This window comes from Oncorhynchus nerka, linkage group LG22, assembly GCF_034236695.1.
Source record: "Oncorhynchus nerka isolate Pitt River linkage group LG22, Oner_Uvic_2.0, whole genome shotgun sequence".
Lineage (NCBI taxonomy): Eukaryota > Metazoa > Chordata > Actinopteri > Salmoniformes > Salmonidae > Oncorhynchus > Oncorhynchus nerka.
The window spans coordinates 95099178-95115750 of record NC_088417.1 but is presented as its reverse complement, the minus strand read 5'-3'; the positions used below and the strand labels follow the sequence as shown (position 1 = coordinate 95115750).

Sequence of the window (16573 nt, the reverse complement as noted above, 5' to 3'; positions counted from 1 at the left end):
AATGTCTCTGTCTATCTGTCTGTAGTCCTGTAGTATAATGTCTCTGTCTATCTGTCTGTAGTCCTGTAGTATAATGTCTCTGTCTATCTGTAGTCCTGTAGTATAATGTCTCTGTCTGTAGTCCTGTAGTATAATGTCTCTGTCTGTCTGTAGTCCTGTAGTATAATGTCTCTGTCTGTCTGTAGTCCTGTAGTATAATGTCTCTGTCTATCTGTAGTCCTGTAGTATAATGTCTCTGTCTATCTGTAGTCCTGTAGTATAATGTCTCTGTCTGTCTGTAGTCCTGTAGTATAATGTCTCTGTAGTCCTGTAGTATAATGTCTCTGTCTATCTGTAGTCCTGTAGTATAATGTATCTGTAGTCCTGTAGTATAATGTCTCTGTCTATCTGTAGTCCTGTAGTATAATGTCTCTGTCTATCTGTAGTCCTTTAGTATAATGTCTCTGTCTAGCTGTAGTCCTGTAGTATAATGTCTCTGTCTATCTGTCTGTAGTCCTGTAGTATAATGTCTCTGTCTATCTGTAGTCCTGTAGTATAATGTCTCTGTCTATCTGTAGTCCTTTAGTATAATGTCTCTGTCTATCTGTAGTCCTGTAGTATAATGTCTCTGTCTGTCTGTAGTCCTGTAGTATAATGTCTCTGTCTATCTGTAGTATAATGTCTCTGTAGTCCTGTAGTATAATGTCTCTGCCTGTCTGTAGTCCTGTAGTATAATGTCTCTGTAGTCCTGTAGTATAATGTCTCTGTCTGTCTGTAGTTCTGTAGTATAATGTCTCTGTCTGTCTGTAGTCCTGTAGTATAATGTCTCTGTAGTCCTGTAGTATAATGTCTCTGTCTATCGTCCTGTAGTATAATGTCTCTGTCTGTCTGTAGTCCTGTAGTATAATGTCTCTGTCTATCTGTAGTCCTGTAGTATAATGTCTCTGTCTGTCTGTAGTCCTGTAGTATAATGTCTCTGTCTGTCTGTAGTCCTGTAGTATAATGTCTCTGTCTGTCTGTAGTTCTGTAGTATAATGTCTCTGTCTGTCTGTAGTCCTGTAGTATAATGTCTCTGTCTATCTGTAGTCCTGTAGTATAATGTCTCTGTCTGTCTGTAGTTCTGTAGTATAATGTCTCTGTCTGTCTGTAGTCCTGTAGTATAATGTCTCTGTCTGTCTGTAGTTCTGTAGTATAATGTCTCTGTCTGTCTGTAGTCCTGTAGTATAATGTATCTGTAGTCCTGTAGTATAATGTCTCTGTCTATCTGTAGTCCTGTAGTATAATGTCTCTGTCTGTCTGTAGTTCTGTAGTATAATGTCTCTGTCTGTCTGTAGTCCTGTAGTATAATGTCTCTGTCTATCTGTAGTCCTGTAGTATAATGTCTCTGTCTGTCTGTAGTTCTGTAGTATAATGTCTCTGTCTGTCTGTAGTCCTGTAGTATAATGTCTCTGTAGTCCTGGGAGATTCCATCAGTGTGGTGATCTATTCTTTATTTAATTCTTGTTGAGCATTAAAATAAAGGTGAACAAATCATGTGAAGATGTTCTCAAAATGTCACATGACATGTTCACGAGTCAAACATGGTTTTCGGACACACACTTGAAGAACAAATTCTTATTATCAATGATGGCCAAACCCTAACCCGGACGACGCTGGGCCAATCGTGCGTCGTCCTATGGGACTCCCAATCACGGCCGGTTGTGATACAGCCTGGAATCGAACCAGGATCTGTAGTGACACCTCTAGCTCTGAGATGCAGGGATTTTGGGGCTATTCGATTGGTCCCTTAAGCCAGTGAAGTACAATCAAGCACTGATAAAGTATTTGAAATGATTTCGAATAGTATTTGAACCCTGGTCGTAACTGGGTTTTGGGCACAGAGTGTGTGTGTGTGTGTATGTGATGGGTGGTGTACATTTCAGTGTGGCACAATATGAATCAGTCCGGATCTGAATGTGGCGGAGGTCCCAGCTCTCTGTCCCCAGTGCCCTTTGATGGTGACTGTATAGAGAGGAGATACAGAGGTTCTTTGCCCTTAAATGCTAAAGTCATTGAAATGTAGCTGGACCCAAGATGTGACTGGACACAGCGAATGGTTAAATGATGTGATCTGTGATGTCTTCTCTTGTCTCATACAGGGTCCTGCTGGGGCTCCAGGAAAACATGGCATCAAGGTAGAGCATGATTTAGAGCTATGTCCCAAATCACGTACAATTCCCTATCTAGTCCACTACTTTGACTAGAGCCCATAGGACTCTGGTTAAAAGGAGTGCACTACATATGGAATCGGTACCATTTGGAACACAACCCTTGGAGCATCCTCCCTAATCTCTAGCTCTCTTCTAGTCTGGTCCCAGATCAGTTTGTGCTGTCTCGTCAATTAACTCCTATGGTTAATCCTTGTCAAGCCAAACAGATCTGGGATCAGCCTTGACTGTTTTTCATCTGGATCTGGCCAATGTCTCATTTTAGCCACAGTTTTTATTTATTTTATGGAATGTAAAAAACACATTTTAAATGTTGGAAGATTATGTTTAACATCATACCTTTGATTACTATGGACTAACCGAGGCTATTTTGGGAATTGAATTCCCAGTGCATTCCTGCAAAGAAGCAGCTTTTCTCGCTTTCCTACAGCTGTGCTTTGTCAACTCTTCCACCTGATAATGCCCTCACCTGGTCTAAAGGTGACATGACACATATACATTTTACATTAACGTTTCAATAAAAAGTGCTAGCCAATATGTCCCCGATATTGGGTGTTTGGTTAGATTAGAGATATGGATAGCGTATGGAACAGTTTACTGATATTGGGTAGGTGATTGGTTAGATTAGAGATATGGATAGCGTATGGAACAGTTTACTGATATTGGGTAGGTGATTGGTTAGATTAGAGATATGGATAGCTAATAGAACAGTTTACTGATATTGGGTAGGTGATTGGTTAGATTAGAGATATGGATAGCGTATGGAACAGTTTACTGATATTGGGTAGGTGATTGGTTAGATTAGAGATATGGATAGCTAATGGAACAGTTTACTGATATTGGGTAGGTGATTGGTTAGATTAGAGATATGGATAGCGTAATGGAACAGTTTACTGATATTGGGTAGGTGATTGGTTAGATTAGAGATATTTACTGGAGGTGATTGCGATTAGAGATATGGATAGGAACAGTTTACTGATATTGGGTAGGTGATTGGTTAGATTAGAGATATGGATAGCGTAACAGTTTACTGGAACAGTTTACTGATATTGGGTAGGTGATTGGTTAGATTAGAGATATGGATAGCGTATGGAACAGTTTACTGATATTGGGTAGGTGATTGGTTAGATTAGAGATATGGATAGCTAATAGAACAGTTTACTGATATTGGGTAGGTGATTGGTTAGATTAGAGATATGGATAGCTAATGGAACAGTTTACTGATATTGGGTAGGTGATTGGTTAGATTAGAGATATGGATAGCGTATGGAACAGTTTACTGATATTGTGTAGGTGATTGGTTAGATTAGAGATATGGATAGCGTATGGAACAGTTTACTGATATTGGGTAGGTGATTGGTTAGATTAGAGATATGGATAGCGTATGGAACAGTTTACTGATATTGGGTAGGTGATTGGTTAGATTAGAGATATGGATAGCTAATAGAACAGTTTACTGATATTGGGTAGGTGATTGGTTAGATTAGAGATATGGATAGCGTATGGAACAGTTTACTGATATTGGGTAGGTGATTGGTTAGATTAGAGATATGGATAGCTAATAGAACAGTTTACTGATATTGGGTAGGTGATTGGTTAGATTAGAGATATGGATAGCGTATGGAACAGTTTACTGATATTGGGTAGGTGATTGGTTAGATTAGAGATATGGATAGCTAATAGAACAGTTTACTGATATTGGGTAGGTGATTGGTTAGATTAGAGATATGGATAGCTAATGGAACAGTTTACTGATATTGGGTAGGTGATTGGTTAGATTAGAGATATGGATAGCTAATGGAACAGTTTACTGATATTGGGTAGGTGATTGGTTAGATTAGAGATATGGATAGCTAATAGAACAGTTTACTGATATTGGGTAGGTGATTGGTTAGATTAGAGATATGGATAGCGTATGGAACAGTTTACTGATATTGGGTAGGTGATTGGTTAGATTAGAGATATGGATAGCGTATGGAATCGTTTACTGATTCCGTTGTTCTACATTTCAACCAGTACCTTTACGATTCTGTATTAGGTCTTTGATTAGATTACGGGTCACAGAACCTTTTATGATCCACCATGACTTTGGTGTCCGAAAGATTTGAACGTTCTGCTTATCAGGCTCCCGAATCAAAAATCTAAACCATCTGGTACAACATTTACACAGCCCCTATCTAACCCGTGTTCAGCTAATAATCCCAGTAGTCAGGTCCATATCGGCTCCATCCAGGCCACACAGCACAATGCCCATCCTCCTCTATCACATGGCTTTAATGGGCTGGATAGCTGTGTCTATACTGCCCAGGTTATTAATATGCTATTCTTACACTAATGCTACATTATTAGGCCCGTACATACTCAGGTTGCACATGGATGTACAATGCATTTGACACACCGGCTGTGATAAAAGTTAAGAGGATATTTTTCACGAGTTTTTTGCAAAACAATATTTACACACCCCATTGACAGTTTAGGCTTCTATGACCCCCCCCAACTTAAATGGTCTGAATAGCTACACTGAACAAAAATATTAACGCAACATGTAAAGTGTTGGTCCCGTGTTTCATGAAATGAAATAAAAGATCCCCGAAATGTTCCATATACACCAAAAAAAATGTATTTCTTTCAAATTTTGTGCTCATATTTGTTTACATCCCTGTTAGTGAACATTTCTCCTTTGCCAAGATAATCCATCCACCTAACAGGTGTGGCATATCAAGAAGCTGACTAAACAACATGATCATTACACAGGTGCACTTTGTGCTAGGGGCAATAAAAGGCCACTCTAAAATGTGCAGTTTTGTCTCACAACACAATGCAACAGATGTCTCAAGTTTTGTGGGAGCGTGCAATTGGCATGCTGACTGCAGGAATGTCCACCAGAGCTGTTGCCAGAGAGCGTAATGTTAATTTCTCTACCATAAGCCGCCTCCAACGTTGTTTTAGACAATTTGGCAGTACGTTTAACTGGCCTCACAACTGCAGACCACATCTATGGCGTCGTGTGGGTGATCTATTTGCTGATGTCAATGCTGTGAACAGAGTGCCCCATGGTGGCGGTGGGGTTATGGTATGGGCAGGCATAAGCTACGGACACAGTGGCATTTTTATCAATGGCAATTTGAATGCACAAAACTACCGTGGCGAGATCCTGATGCCCATTTGTTTTTGACCAACATGTGCATATCTGTATTCCCAGTCATGTGAAATCCCTAGATTAGGAACTAATTTAATTCATTTTGATTGACTGATTTCCTCAAATGAACTGTAACTCAGTAAAATCAATGAAATTGTTGCTTTTGTTCAGTATGTCTTGCCCAGGTTATTACTATGGTACAATACTGCTACAGTATTAGTAGATAGACTGAAATATATTAATCTGTTTCTTTGCTCTAATTTACCGACAATAAAGTAAACATCTGGATTTAACAAGGTTTTTGAACTTCATTCAAAATGAACTTTCATCTCCCGTGTGGTAATGACAGTATACGGAGAAGACAGTCAGTGTTGTCTTCTCCTGCCTGATTGCTCTGTAGCTGTAACTCATCTTAACACAATATTGGTTTTGTTTCTCTAGGGGGAGACGGGGGCTGCTGGACCTTCTGGACCTCCTGTAAGTCAAGACTCTGTTTTAGATGCCCTTCTTCTGTCTTTATTCAACTACCCTACAATATACCAGTCAGTGATATACTGTTCTGCACCATGACACACACACACGCACAACGCGCACGCACGCGCACACAACACGCACACACACACAACACGCACAACGCACACGCACGCGCACAACACGCACACGCCACGCACACACACACAACACGCACACGCGCACACAACACGCACACACACGCACAACACACACACACGCGCACAACACGCACACGCACACACACACAACACGTACACACACGCGCACACGCACACACACACACACGCACACACACGCACAACACGCACACACACGCACAACACACACACACGCGCACAACACGCACACGCACACAACACGCACACAACGCGCACACACACACACACGCACAACACGCACAACGCACACACACACACGCACACACACAACACGCACGCGCACACGCAACACACACGCATGCACGTGCACGCACACACACACACACACAGTCTTGTACAGCTACTTTTGTGGGGACACACTATTCATTCAGTCCCATCCAAAATCCTATTTTCCATAACCCCTAACCCTAATCCGTACACTTACCCGAACCTTAACCCTAAACCTAACCATAGCGCCTAACATTAATTCTAACCCTAACACTAATTCTAACTTTACCCCTAAACCCACCGAGAAATAGCATTTGACCTCATGGGAACCAACAAAATGTACCCCAGTTAGTCAAATGTTTGTTTGTTTACTATTCTTGTGGGAACTCTCTCTCTCTCTTCTGTCTCCCTTCAACCACCCTGGTGTACTATATGAGACGGACTGGTCACACACAATTCCCAGGTGGCAAAGTTCCGGATGGATTATTGGCATTTATCAGTGTAGTAACAAACCCCCACCTAGCAATCCATTGCAACCCCAAACTGTTCACACCCCGCTTGTTGGCGGAGAGAACATTTAGCCATTTTAAAGCTCATTTCCTGCATTTCTACACATCTTATGTACGTTTTATATGACACCAGGGGTCGAAGCACGATCGAGTCATACAAGTTTGATAGCACTCCGAGATGCTGAGGTAAACTTTTAAGTGAATAACAGAAAGGAAAACGCTGCACACTGCCTCTCATGCTCCCAGGTGATATTTATTTACAACGTTTTTGACCCTTAGGTCTTCATCAGGTATCCATATCCCAGGTGTGGGTGGAAGGTGCGATATATATATTTTTAGGGGCAGTATTCAGTGACATCACTTCCTGAAACAGGAGGTAAAATATGTGTAACATAATAAATATTGATCACATTCTCTGTGTATGATCATATATTTTGATACATTTGAATGTTAATATTGGGAAACTATGTTATACATTTTTTTACCTCCTGTTTCAGGAAGTGATGTCACTGAGTACTGTCACCACTTCCGCCGAAGTTGTTCCCTCTCCTTGTTCGTCGGTCGACGTCACCGACCTTCTAGCCATCGCTGATCCACTTTTCATTTTCCATTGGTTTTGTCTTGTCTTCCATCACACCTGGTTCCAATCCCATCAATTACATGTTGTGTATTTAACCCTCTGTTTCCCCTCATGTCCTTGTCGGTGATTGGTTGGTTGTAAGTGTACGTCTGTACTGGTGTGTATTTAACCCTCTGTTTCCCCTCATGTCCTTGTCGGTGATTGGTTATTGTAAGTGTACGTCTGTACTGGTGTGTATTTAACCCTCTGTTTCCCCTCATGTCCTTGTCGGTGATTGGTTAGTGTTTGTGTACGTCTGTACTGGTGTGTATTTAACCCTCTGTTCCCCCTCATGTCCTTGTCGGTGATTGGTTATTCTAAGCGTACGTCTGTACTGCTGAGCGTCGGGTTATGTTACCCATTGATTATCATTTTTATGTTTTCCGGTGGGTTTTTTGTAAATAAACTGCGCCGTTGGAAACACAGTTATTTCTCTCCTGCGTCTGACTTCTCTGCCGCCAGTTAAACACCCTTACAAGTACTGCCCCTATATATAGGACCTTCCACCCCCACCTGAGATATGGATGCCTGATGAAAAACATTGTAAATAAATATCACCTGGGAGTATGAGCAGCGGTGTGCGCCGTTTTCCTTCCTGTTTTCCATGAGTTTTCCTACAACTCCAGCATCTGAGGAAAGTACCTGGATGTGCGAATTTTCTTCAGCTTTTGTACGTAAACTTTAAGCCATACAACTTTCATAGCACTCCAAGATGCTGACATAAACTAACCTCTACGGGATCGGTGTCTCCTGTCATTTTCATCATAGGTACACTTCAACTGTGAGAGACGGAATCTAAAACAAAAATCCAGAAAATCACATTGTATGATTTTTAAGTAATTAATTTATCAATGATGTCAGAGAGAGGGTAGAGGCCATCCCTACACGTCTTTCACATGAACTTTTCCAGGATGTTTTGGATTTTGAATGCTGGATTCCAAGACACACATCAGAGGTCAGATCATGGAGTGAGGAGGTGATGGAGGGAGAATAGAGAGGTGGAGGTAGGGAGGAGGGGATGGAGGGAGAATAGAGAGGTGGAGGTAGGGAGGAGGGGATGGAGGGAGAATAGAGAGGTGGAGGTAGGGAGGAGGGGATGGAGGGAGAATAGAGAGGTGGAGGTAGGGATGGAGGGAGAATAGAGAGGTGGAGGTAGGGAGGAGGGGATGGAGGGAGAATAGAGAGGTGGAGGTAGGGAGGAGGTGATGGAGGGAGAATAGAGAGGTGGAGGTAGGGAGGAGGTGATGGAGGGAGAATAGAGGAGGTGGAGGTAGGGAGCAGGGGATGGAGGGAGAATAGAGAGGTGGAAGTAGTGAGGAGGGGATGGAGGGAGAATAGAGAGGTGGAGGTAGTGAGGGGATGGAGGGAGCGAGGAGGTGATGGAGGGAGAATAGAGAGGTGGAGGTAGGGAGGAGGGGATGGAGGGAGAATAGAGAGGTGGAGGTAGTGAGGAGGTGATGGAGGGAGAATAGAGAGGTGGAGGTAGGGAGGAGGGGATGGAGGGAGAATAGAGAGGTGGAGGTAGTGAGGAGGTGATGGAGGGAGAATAGAGAGGTGGAGGTAGGGAGGAGGGGATGGAGGGAGAATAGAGAGGTGGAGATGGAGGGAGAATAGAGAGGTGGAGATGGAGGGAGAATAGAGAGGTGGAGATGGAGGGAGAATAGAGAGGTGGAGGTAGTGAGGAGGTGATGGAGGGAGGGTTGGCGAGAGGTAAGGTTTTGCCACGGTGAACCCAGAAGGTTCAGAGGTCAAGGAACAAACGCCCAGTCTCTTATCTCATCCGAGTGAAATCAAAGCACCAGATTAATGACAACAGTCATCCACCCCGCCTTGACAAGAAATAAGTAAAAACCTTTGAGGTGAGGTGTGATCCTATAGAACACACTAACAGCAGTTACAATTCATTTCAGTCGATTCAGGAAGTAAACAGACATTTCAATTCCACATGGACAATTGGAATGCATAGTTTGCTTCCGGGAACTTACTCAACTGAAATGGAATTGACCACAGCTGTGAATGACAGTGATATGTTATCAACCTCCTCTTTTGATCTCTCAACCTAGGGCCCTCCCGGATCCTTTGACTTCCTGCTGCTGTTGATGGCTGACATCCGTAACGATATCGTTGAGCTACAGAGCAAGGTGTTCGGCAGACTCATGCAGTCTCCTGGAGAGGAGTTCCCTATGGGGGTCCCAGATACATGGAGGGACAACCAGTCGCCTGGGAGAGAGGTCCCCATGGTTGGCCCAGAGAGCAGGAGGGACAACCAGTCACCTGGGAGGGAGGTCCCCATGGTTGGCCCAGAGAGCTGGAGGGACAACCAGTCGCCTGGGAGGGAGGTCCCCATGGTTGGCCCAGAGAGCTGGAGGGACAGCCAATCGCCTGACAACTGGAGGGAGAACCAAGATATCCTGGTGGACATGGGCTCTGGAGAAGACAAACCAAAGGATTACAAAACACAAAACGTTGCCAAGGGCAACTCTGGAGAAGACTACAAACCACGCAGGAAGGAAGAGGACAGGAACAGGAACAGGAAACCCATGCGAGCCTCAACAACAGACTCAGGCTTGGATTGGACGCTTTGAATTTTAGGCAGATTTTCAGTGTTTGTTTGTAAATATTAATATCAAAGTATTTTTTATTGAACTGCTTAAAGTCACTCAAAAGTCAAAATGTAATTTTTTTCTTTCATAGAATCTCTATTTTTATATTATAAATAGGATTGTAAATGTATATTTTAGTACATTTTTTTTGTATTATAGTTATGGTCTTGAATGTCTTCTTAGCTCAACAGCATTTCACTCCTGATACATTTAAATTTGAATGTCTCAAATGGTCTAATTCTTACTTAAACGTAGTTTCCACCCTGTTATAGACACATGCACACATGAGAATAGTCCAATTCATAGTCCAATTCGTCCTACCCCTAAATCATAGATAGAATATGTCATTCGATTTCTTTGCTCCTAATCACCACAGCTTTGTTTGTTCGGTGCCTCAGCAACACCAGCCAAGGATTGTTTCTGGTTGCTATGGCTGCTAAGTAAGTGTGTAACACTCCTCCAAAGCCAAGTGGTTGCCATGGCTGCCGAGCCTCCAGGAGAATGGTCCTTGACAGAGAGAAGAAGAAAGGTCATAGAGAGTACCACTGGAGAGGGATTGAGCAACTTTTCATGTAATGGAATATTCCAGTGTTTTTAAGTGGCACCATATTATATTTCAGCAGATCCAAGTCTAGGCTTATGTGGTCAAAAGGGGGCATTTTACAATTCAAAACATAAATCGCACATGTAAAGAAACTGGAAAATAAATGCAGTAATAACAGAAACATGTATTCCATCTGTTTTTACTTATGTCATGGCTGGAGCAGTAAGAGATAAGACTGGCTAGGCTTGAGGTAGAGAGAGAGGGGGGTGGAGAGAGAGGGGGTGGAGAGAGGGGGGAGAGAGAGGGGGTGGTGAGAGAGAGAGGGGTGGAGAGAGGGGGTGGAGAGAGAGGAGAGAGGGGGGGTGGAGAAAGAGAGAGAGGGGGTGGAGAGAGAGAGGGGGTGGAGAGAGAGAGGGGTGGAGAGAGAGAGGGGGTGGAGAGAGGGGGTGGAGAGAGAGAGGGGGTGGAGAAAGAGAGAGAGGGGGTGGAGAGAGAGGGGTGGAGAGAGGGGGTGGAGAGAGGGGTGGAGAGAGAGGGAGGGTGGAGAGAGAGGGGGTGGAGAGAGAGGGGGTGGAGAGAGAGAGGGGGTGGAGAGAGAGGGGGTGGAGAGAGAGAGAGGGGGGTGGAGAGAGAGGGGGGTGGAGAGGGTGGAGAGCGAGAGAGACAAAGCGAGAGGGTAGAGAGACTGAGAAAGGTGGGAGAGAGGAGGGGGAGACGGAGAAAGGGGGAGGGGGAGAGATGGGGTGTCATGAGGATAACCTTCGAATCCCTGCTCCACTCTTCCTCGTCTCTCTCCCTCTCTCTTCAGACTTCTCTTCTGGAGTTAGACAGAACAGAGGTTTACTAGGAGGATAGAACAGAGGTTTACTACTGTAGGAGGATAGAGCAGAGGTTTACTAGGAGGATAAAACAGACCTCCACAAGTCTGGTTCTTCCTTGGGAGCAATTTCCAAACATCTGATGGTACCACGTTCATCTGTACAAACAATAGTACGCAAGTATAAACACCATGGGACCACGCAGCTGTCATACCACTCAGGAAGGAGATGCGTCCTGTCTCCTAGAAATGAACGCACTTTGGTGCGAAAATTTCAAATCAATCCCAGAACAACAGCAAAGGACCTTGTGAAGATGCTGGAGGAAACGGGTACAAAAGTATCTATATCCACAGTAAAACGAGTCCTATATCGACATAACCTCAAAGGCCACTCAGCAAGGAAGAAGCCACTGCTCCAAAACCGCCATAAAAAAGCCAGACTACGGTTTGCAACTGCACGTGGGGACAAAGATCGTACTTTTGGGAAAAATGCCCTCTGATCTGATGAAACAAAAATAGAACTGTTCGGCCATAATGACCATCGTTATGTTTGGAGGAAAAAGGGGGAGGCCTGTAGGCCGAAGAACACCATCCCAACCGTGAAGCACAGGGGTGGCAGCATCATGTTGTGGGGGTGCTTTTCTGCAGAAGGGACCGGTGCACTTCACAAAATAGATGGCATTATGAGGAACGAAAATTATGTGGATATATATTTTTAATTTTTTTATTTCACCTTTATTTAACCAGGTAGGCTAGTTGATAACAAGTTCTCATTTGCAACTGCGACCTGGCCAAGATAAAGCATAGCAATTCGTCACATACAACAACATAGAGTTACACATGGAGTAAAACAAACATAGTCAATAATACAGTAGAACAAAAGAAAACAAAAAGTTTATATACAGTGTGTGTAAATGAGGTAAGATAAGGGAGTTAAGGCAATAAATAGGCCATGGTGGCGAAGTAATTACAATATAGCAATTAAACACTGGAATGGTAGATGTGCAGAAGATGAATGTGCAAGTAGAGATACTGGGATGCAAAGGAGCAAGATAAATAAATAAATACAGTATGGGGATGAGGTAGGTAGATAGATGGGCTGTTTACAGATGGGCTATGTACAGCTGCAGTGATCTGTGAGCATATTGAAGCAACATCTCAAGACATCAGACAGGAAGTTAAGCTTGGTCTCAAATGGGTCTTCCAAATGGACAATGACCACAAGCATACTTCCAAAGTTGTTGCAAAATGGCTTAAGGACAACAACGTCAAGGTATTGGAGTGGCCATCACAAAGCCCTGACCTCAAGCCTATAGACAATTTGTGGGCAGAACTGAAAAAGCAAGGAGACCTAAAAACCTGACTCCGTTACACCAGCTCTGTCAGGAGGAGTGGGCCAAAATTCACCCAACTTATTCTGGGAAGCTTGTGGAAGGCTACCAGAAACACTTGACCCACGTTAAACAATTTAAGGGCAATGCTACCAAATACTAATTGAGTGTATGTAAACTTCTGACCCACTGGGAATGTGATGAAAGAAATAAAAGCTGAAATAAATCATTCTCTCTACTATTATTCTGACATTTCACATTCTTAAAATAAAGTGGTGATCCTAAACTGACCTAAGACAGGGAATTTTTACTAGTATTCAATTTCAGGAATTGAAAAACTGAGTTTTAATGTATTTGTCTAAGGTGTATGTAAACCTCCGACTTCAACTGTATATAGAGGGCACACCTGCCACCACCTGGCAGTTCATCTGGGATAGTATCCATTCGGAAAGTATTCACACCACATGTTGTTACAGTCTCATTCTAAAATGGATGAAATTGTTGTTGTTTTTTTCTTCTTATCAATCTACACACAATACCCCATAATGTCAAAGCAAAAACTGGTTTTAGACATTTTTGCAAATGGTATAAAAACTAAAAACAACTGAAATATCACATTTACCTAAGTATTCAGATCTTTTAGTCAGTACTTTGTTGAAGCACCTTTTTCAGCAATTATAGCCCCGGCCTGGCTTACTGAGCCACTCAAGGACATTCAGAGACTTGTCCCGAAGCCACTCCTACGTTTGTCTTGGCTGTGTGCTTAGGGTTGTTGTCCTGTTGGAAAGTGAACCTTCGCCCCAGGCTGCGGTCCTGAGTGCTCTGGAGCAGGTTTTCATCAAGGATCTCTCTCTGTACTTTTCTCCGTAGATCTTTCCCTCTATCCTGACTAGTCTCCCAGTCCCTGCTGCTGAAAAACATCCCCCACAGGATGATGCTGCCACCACCAAGCTTCACTGTAGGGATGGTGACAGGTTTCCTCCAGATGTGACGCTTGGCATTCAGGCCAAAGAGTTCAAGCTTGGTTTCATCAGACCAGAGAATCCTGTTTCTTGTTGTCTGAGAGTCCAAGCGAGGTTTCATGACTTGTACTGAGGAGTGACTTCTGTCTGGCCACTCTACCATAAAGGGTTGATGTTGTCATTGATTGTTGCCTTTAATTCTGTCTGGCCACTCTACCATAAAGGGCTGATGTTGTCATTGATTGTTGCCTTTAATTCTGTCTGGCCACTCTACCATAAAGGGCTGATGTTGTCATTGATTGTTGCCTTTAATTCTGTCTGGCCACTCTACCATAAAGGGCTGATATTGTCATTGGTTGTTGCCTTTAATTCTGTCTGGCCACTCTACCATAAAGGGCTGATATTGTCATTGGTTATTGCCTTGCCTTTAATTCTGTCTGGCCACTCTACCATAAAGGGCTGATATTGTCATTGGTTGTTGCCTTTAATTCTGTCTGGCCACTCTACCATAAAGGGCTGATATTGTCATTGGTTGTTGCCTTTAATTCTGTCTGGCCACTCTACCATAAAGGGCTGATATTGTCATTGGTTGTTGCCTTTAATTCTGTCTGGCCACTCTACCATAAAGGGCTGATATTGTCATTGGTTGTTGCCTTTAATTCTGTCTGGCCACTCTACCATAAAGGGCTGATATTGTCATTGGTTGTTGCCTTTAATTCTGTCTGGCCACTCTACCATAAAGGGCTGATATTGTCATTGGTTGTTGCCTTTAATTCTGTCTGGCCACTCTACCATAAAGGGCTGATATTGTCATTGGTTGTTGCCTTTAATTCTGTCTGGCCACTCTACCATAAAGGGCTGATATTGTCATTGGTTGTTGCCTTTCATTCTGTCTGGCCACTCTACCATAAAGGGCTGATATTGTCATTGGTTGTTGCCTTTAATTCTGTCTGGCCACTCTACCATAAAGGGCTGATATTGTCATTGGTTGTTGCCTTTAATTCTGTCTGGCCACTCTACCATAAAGGGCTGATATTGCCATTGGTTGTTGCCTTTAACCACAATGAATTATGTATGTTCATTGCTGTTTTTATTTGCATCTTTGTCTCCTTTTAGATCAACCATTCTGCATACAAAGCCAAGTCTCAATTCAAGATGTGTCACTCCCTGGCCATAGAGAGGCTTTTAATTCTCTATTTTGGTTAGGCCAGGGTGTGACTAGGGTGGGCGTTCTGTTCTTTTTTCTATGTTTTTGTTCTATGTTTTGTATTTCTGGTTTTGGCCTGGTATGGTTCCCAATCAGAGGCAGCTGTCAATCGTTGTCTCTAATTGAGAACCATACTTAGGCAGCCTGTTTTCCCACTATGGGTTGTGGGTAGTTATTTTCTGTTTAGTGTGTTTTGCATCTGACGGAGCTGTTTCGGTTGTTTCTTTTGTTCCTTGTTGTATTTAGTGTTCAGTTTATTAAAATAATGATGAACATTTACCACGTGCATCTTGGTCCTCACCTTCTTCCACCAACCTTCGTTACCAGATGAGTCTCAACATCTGTCATTCCCTGCTATGTATCATCTCCATTACCTGAACCTATAAAGACTCTTAATAGGGATAGGCGTCCCGCTAGCGGGACACCTGTCGACAACATCCGGTGAAATTGGAGAGTGCGCAATTCAAATAAATAATCGTAATATTAAACATGCATGAACATACAAGTATCTTATATAATTTAAAATCTTAAATTCTTGTTAATCTAACTTTGTTGTCTGATTTACAATAGGCTTTACAGCAAAAGCAGACCATGTGATTGTCTGAGGACGGCTCCCCCAGTACAGGCTTCATAAAATCACAAATAGCGATTAAATAAATCACTTACTTTTGAAAATCTTCCTCTGTTTGCAATCCAAAGGGTCCCAGCTACAACATGAATGGTCGTTTGTTAGATAAAAACCTTCTTTATATCCAAAAAAAAGTCAGTTTAGTTGGCACCATCGATTTCAGTAATCCACTCGTTCAACATGCAGACAAAGAAATCCAAAAACGCTACCGCTAAACTTCATCCAAACAAGTCAAAAAACGTTTCTATTTAATCCTCAGGTATTTTTAAATGTAAATAAACTATAATTCATACGGAAAGTATGTTCAATAGGAAAGTAAAATTATAAGCGCCCTCTTCCTCACGCACCAAAAGACTATTGTTCCGGTGGTCTCTTCACCAAAACTCTAAATTCTTGCTCGTTTTTGAAGAAACAAGCCTGAAACCTTGATTAAAAGACTGACATCTAGCAGAAGCCATAGGAATTGTAATTACATAGGACCCATAGCTTTCCATGATAAGAGCCTGGGACCTCAAAAAAAAAAAAAGATTACGGTTGTTTTTTCTTCGGATATTCGCCTGCCATATCAATTCTCTTATAGTCTCAGACATTATTTTTAATTATTTTAACAGACATTTTAGAAACTATAAAGACAAACTGTGTTTTCTTTCCAATTCTACCAATCTATATAGACATATCCTGTTAAACTGAACTGAATCTGTAAAGACTTCTGAACTGAACCTATAAAGCCTGAACTGAATAACAGGTCTAAATAGACTTTAAACTGAACTGAACCTATAAAGTCTCTTAAACTGACACATCAGTCAAACTGAACTGAACCTATATAGAAATTCTGAATAATCTGTAAAGGACCCTAGCCCTAACAATATTTATTTTTAAACAAACTATAAAGTCTCTTAAACTGAACTGAATCTATAAAGACTCTTAAACTGAACTGAATCTATAAAGACTCTTAAACTGAACTGAATCTATAAAGACTCTTAAACTGAACTGAATCTATATAGACTGTTAAACTGAACTGAATCTATATAGACTGTTAAACTGATCTGAATCTATATAGACTGTTAAACTGAACTACATCTATATAGACTGTTAAACTGAACTACATCTATATAGACTGTTAAACTGAACTACATCTATATAGACTGTT

At 42.3% G+C, this 16573-nt stretch overlaps 1 protein-coding gene across 2 annotated transcripts in view; it reads left to right on the top strand.

Moving 5' to 3' along the window:
- The window catches only part of ccbe1 (collagen and calcium binding EGF domains 1), a 126693-nt gene extending 116034 nt beyond the window's left edge, over positions 1–10659 (top strand). For both annotated transcript variants that reach the window (XM_029628611.2, XM_029628610.2), the window contains exons 9-11: positions 2118–2153; positions 5767–5802; positions 9395–10659. In XM_029628611.2, coding sequence (XP_029484471.2) covers positions 2118–2153; positions 5767–5802; positions 9395–9916 — 594 coding nt within the window. In that variant the 3' untranslated portion in view covers positions 9917–10659. The remainder of the gene's footprint in view (positions 1–2117; positions 2154–5766; positions 5803–9394) is intronic.
- The last annotated feature ends 5914 nt before the right edge of the window (positions 10660–16573 follow it).